At 36.3% G+C, this 5735-nt stretch overlaps 1 protein-coding gene across 1 annotated transcript; it reads left to right on the top strand.

The window, feature by feature from the left end:
- The first annotated feature begins 387 nt into the window (after positions 1 to 387).
- LOC139854846 (uncharacterized) lies at positions 388 to 2399 on the top strand. The gene is made up of 4 exons (XM_071844124.1): positions 388 to 1086; positions 1161 to 1304; positions 1643 to 1957; positions 2274 to 2399. The coding sequence occupies exons 1-4, from the start codon at positions 388 to 390 to the stop codon at positions 2397 to 2399; spliced, it is 1284 nt and encodes a 427-aa protein (XP_071700225.1).
- The last annotated feature ends 3336 nt before the right edge of the window (positions 2400 to 5735 follow it).

Here is a 5735-nt window from a genome sequence, read left to right as displayed (position 1 = left end):
GAGGTCAAAACCTCGCAACGAAATCAATTAATATGGAACGTTTTTAATCAATAAGAACGATACATTTCACAATTCTCCCATTGTTTTTGCTAAAGTGTATATATCTGTATATGGTTATGGGGATGCCTTAGGTCAGAAGATCACTTGCATACTCGACCATTCAAAGGGTCGACTTCCAAAAACATACACTATAGTCGACCCCATTTTGGGTCGCCTATAGTTGAATAAAACTTTAGTCGACCAAAAAGAAGGTCGACTATAGTCTATTTGCTTTTCAATTGTATGTACCTGTATGTATGTGTATGTATATTAACATTTATGTATAATGACATTATCATTGTCTGATTACAGGTTTGGTTCGAGGCCAAGGTCACCATTCGAAGCAAGATGTCTCTTATAAGGGAGATTAAGAACAAACTCACTCCGGCTCAGACAAAGATTTTCAGAGAAACGTGTTTCGGTCATTGGTTAGATATAAAGTGTGATGACAATGATCCGGGATACATACATTGCTTATTAATGAATCAGACTGACAGTCCGAAAAAGTTTGTAATCAACGGACGCGAAATATGTGAGGAGCCAGAAGAGCTATGGTTTCGAGTTACCCGAGACCATGTCATTAGATGTGGTAGATGTGAGTTTTGCTTGGTTACCAGGATGCGGTTTGGTCCAGTTACATCTTTTATAGATTGGATAGGTCAAGAGAGGTCGGATTTTGACCACTCGGTTTCATCTCGTGTTTTTATTAAACGACATAGTGGTCAACGTCATCTTTCGGAGTTTCACGACGCCTTTTTTAAAGATGAGTTGAAAGGAACTGACAAGGATAAGGTCATAGTCGCCATTGCGTTGATAATTAACTTATGCTTCCTTGGGAAGCAGTTGCGGGATAGCGTAAACGATGACATGCTTCTTTTATTAGAGGACTTTGAGTTGATGAACAAGTATCCGTGGGGTTCTTTCTTATGGACCAAACTTTACAATAGTTTGCATCACGTGTTAGTACCTTATAAAGAGAGGGTAGCAGATAAAACCCGGAAGGGGGTAATGACATACCATTTGAGCGGCTTCACTTGGGCGTTTAAGGTAGTAATCCGTACTTATGAATTTTAAGCAATTAACATGTTTCATATTTAACCAAATTTGGTTTTTGTTTGTAGATGTGGATATGGGAGGCATACAAACACCGAATAGAAGCATATGCTTTCAAGCCGGAAAGTGAAGGCATACCTCGTGGAATCCACTGGAAACGGAAGAAGAAAGTCATGGGCTGGAATGAGTACGTTGAGTTGATGCAACTCCCGGTGAGTATAATTATACCAAAATATTTATGTATATGTTATGTTTATATGTATGTGTATATCTATATGTATATGTAACTGTATATGTATGTGTATATGTAACTGTATATGTATATGTATATGTATATGTATATGTATATGTATATGTAACTGTAACTGTATGTGTATATGTATATGTATATGTATATGTATATGTATATGTATATGTATATGTATATGTATATGTATATATATGTATATGTATATGTATATATATATGTATATGTATATGTATATGTATATGTATATGTATATGTATATGTATATGTGTATGAATATGTGTATGAATATGTGTATGACAGGATGATATCCCCGACGAAGAACGACCTCTCAATCGTTTGAGGCCCACCAAGACAGAGGTTAAGTGTGAGTGGTGGGTTGCTAGTGTAAACTATTTCAAGAACCCCGATGCTAAAGTACCGGTGAAGAAAGTTGATGATCCGAAGAAATTTGATGATGAGACGAAGAAGGAGTTGACGGATATGATTAAGAATTTGACAAAGAGATTAGATGATCAGGAAAACAAACATGCCAAGGAGATTAAGGAGATGAGTGATCGGGTTGAGGCTGGCATCCGTGTTACACGTGAGACACTAAAGATAGTGCAGAGTTTATATGTTTCTAGAGGCTACCACAAGACAATGATTTTAAAACTCCATTCTATGATACAAAAAACCTACAACAACATATCCGTCAACAAGAGCAGGTAATTTCTTATTATATAATTCATTTATGCAAGTTGGTAAGTCATATAAACTGTCCAGTGTGCAGATGAGTAGTCGACCCTTCATTGGATCGACTATCACCACGTTTACATTGTAGTCGACCATTAACTAGGTCGACTATATTACATTTATACTATAGTCGACCCTTGTCAAGGTCGACTATATATATGACTTTCTGATGACTTACTGCTGTGTGTTTCTGTGACAGGAAGATGGTGGTTTCATTGGTGGATATGTGTCAGATGTTGAAGTTCAGACAACCAAGAAAGATATGTTTGATAATGTGAAGGTTGCTTCACCGATTTATGTGAGGAGAAGCAAAAGGGACCATTGAGTTGCACGGGAAAGGATGTCTCCCTTCGTTACACCGTCACAAATGATCAAAAAGGGTGCTAAAAGAAAGCCTGACATGCCAGAGAAAGAAATCCTGATAAAACAACAGAAGACGGGGAGACTGAGTGCTCCGGTAGTGCCTGATAATGTTATTCTAGAAATCATTGACGATTTGATTCATAAGTCTGGATTTATCTATCCCGGCCCTTCCACATTATATCATGATGAAAGGAATCTGGACGGCCCTAAGACACCGGAAGAGATGATGACTCCACATTACGAGTGCTTATCGGTATTTGTTCGGGGCCTATCTAACGGATTTATATTCATCACTGACGAGTTTTGGGAGTGGATCTACAACAAATTTGAAGGCGGTTACTTAGATAACTTTGTAAGTGTTTTATAAACTTATTATTAAAGTGGTCGACATTTAACTCCGCTAACTTGAGATTGACTAAGTGATTGTTAATTTCAGAATATTAATGGTTGGGGATCTATGTTGTTGTGGTGGAGCTACCATTTAGATCAAATGGATTTTCAGCCACTAAAGGATCGCCAAAGATGTACGATCATGCCGGTCAACATGATTAAGTGGATGGGGATTTTTAAAACGGGTGTAACACTTGACCCAAATTACACCAATCCCAATATTACTTGTTATGCAGACGGATCGAGACTCCCTTTCCCACATTGGTCGAAGTGTCAGAAGGTTACAATATCAAATACATATACATATACAGTTTAAATATACATTGACATATACATTCAGGTGGGAGTTATCTGTATAACTTTCTAACGTTAATTGTAGGTCCTATTCCCAACATGTTTGGAAGATGCGGATCACTGGGTGCTTATTGTGCTTGATCTTAAGGACTTCACCGTCGTCATTTACGATAGTTTTGTCAAGCACAGCTCAATTGACCACCGCGCTTATTATGTTTCCGAGTTGGGTAAGTGTCTGCCAGAGTTTTTGAGGGCAATTAACTACACTCCTCCACCACACGTCTCGATGCCATCTACATTTACGTATATCGACTCACCTCAGCAGTCAGGATATTACGGTGACTGTGGTGTATGGGTTTGCATAAACATGGAGCGTGTATTTTGCCAGCTAACCTACCCATTCGAGAAAGATACTGCGAAGGTTGCATTAAAATACAGACATAGGATGGGGAAGACATTCTTTAGATCTCGAATCGAAGTACGTAAAAGGTAGCTGTAATGTTTGTGTTGGTATAGTATTTTGAACAGACTCCACTGTAAAAGGTAGCTCTAATGTTTGTGTTGGCATATTAGGTCAGCAGGTTGAACATGCTCCACTGTAATCTTTTGACAGTCACCAAATGACTGGTTGACCACTGGTGTAAAATGTGGTCGACCACTTCTTAAATACACTGTGGTCGACCCTGATGTGGGTCGACCATTTAATAAAAATGACATAGTCGACCACCATATATGAAGTAGTCCACCACAGAGTAAAATGTGGTCGACCACTACTTAAATACACCGTGGTCGACCCTGATGTGGGTCGACCACTTAATAAAAATGACATAGTCGATCCCATATATGAAGTAGTCGACCACAGTGGACTTTCATGATTAAAAAGGCAACCTAGGTCCCATATTTAGATAACATTTCTTATACTTATTAGCTACGGATAGGAAATCCACCTTTCATGAATTTAATTGGATAATGGTAGATCCTTTTATTCCTGTTATCCATTTGTACTCTATAAGTAATGGGATCCCATAAGTAATTCCCATATTTAATAAATACCATACTTGATCGATATTTAAACACACCAGATTCATATTCACAACAACTTAGTAGTTGAAGTTAACTCTTTGCGCAGTTTGAGGTCATCACTTATTGGTGAGTAATCCCTACTTTTATATGTCTTTACATTTATAGTGATGAGTAAGTTAAAGATATATATTTGTTCAGGAGGTTCTTTTGAACATGTCAATAATCATATAGTTTATATGCCACTTAATTGTCCCAGAGTACCTTTAAAACTTACAATCGCGCCAAACAAACCCTTAAATTGTACGCTTTTGTTAAAATATATGTTAAAAAAAATCGATGTTTCACAAGATTTAGTTATATCTATGAAATACGTTGTCGATAACTGTGTCTTGGATATCACTGATGATGAAGATGATTTTAATGATTTTATGAATTTCGCCATCTCAAATCAACCCGTTCACATATATCTAGAAGATATTACGAATTCAATGCATGTTTTAGGTCGAAACCTTACTAATCCTAATGATCAGTTCAACCTACAACAACAATACAATAATCGGTTAAACCTACAACATCCGACCAATAATCAGTTCAACCTACAAAATCCTTACAATAATCAGTACAACCTTAATCATCCATCCAATAATCAGTTCAACCTACCTCAGCAATCCAATAATCAGTTCAACCTACATTATCCATACAATAATCAGTTCAGTTTCATCAACAATTCTACTTAACAAAAATGCTTCTACTTAACAAAAATGCTTACAATTACATCCTCGTTCAGTTTCATCAACAATTCTACTCGTATGCACCCGTATTCATACTCGTACAATACACAGCTTTTAGATGTATGTACTATTGGTATATACACTCCAATGATCATCTCTTAGCAGCCCATGTGAGTCACCTAACACATGTGGGAACCATTATTTGGCAACTAGCATGAAATATCTCATAAAATTACAAAAATATGAGTAATCATTCATGACTTATTTACATGAAAACAAAATTACATATCCTTTATATCTAATCCATACACCAACGACCAAAAACACCTACAAACACTTTCATTCTTTAATTTTCTTCATCTAATTGATCTCTCTCAAGTTCTATCTTCAAGTTCTAAGTGTTCTTCATATATTCTACAAGTTCTAGTTACATAAAATCAAGAATACTTTCAAGTTTGCTAGCTCACTTCCAATCTTGTAAGGTGATCATCCAACCTCAAGAAATCTTTGTTTCTTACAGTAGGTTATCATTCTAATACAAGGTAATAATCATATTCAAACTTTGGTTCAATTTCTATAACTATAACAATCTTATTTCAAGTGATGATCTTACTTGAATTTGTTTTCGTGTCATGATTTTGCTTCAAGAACTTCGAGCCATCCAAGGATCCGTTGAAGCTAGATCCATTTTTCTCTTTTCCAGTAGGTTTATCCAAGGAACTTAAGGTACTAATGATGTTCATAACATCATTCGATTCATACATATAAAGCTATCTTATTCGAATGTTTAAACTTGTAATCACTAGAACATAGTTTAGTTAATTCTAAACTTGTTCGCAAACAAAAGTTAATCCTTCTAA

This window comes from Rutidosis leptorrhynchoides, chromosome 1 (genome assembly GCF_046630445.1).
Source record: "Rutidosis leptorrhynchoides isolate AG116_Rl617_1_P2 chromosome 1, CSIRO_AGI_Rlap_v1, whole genome shotgun sequence".
In the NCBI taxonomy this organism is placed as follows: domain Eukaryota; kingdom Viridiplantae; phylum Streptophyta; class Magnoliopsida; order Asterales; family Asteraceae; genus Rutidosis; species Rutidosis leptorrhynchoides.
The sequence above is the reverse complement of the archived record's forward strand: the minus strand, read 5'-3'. Positions and strand labels throughout refer to the sequence as shown.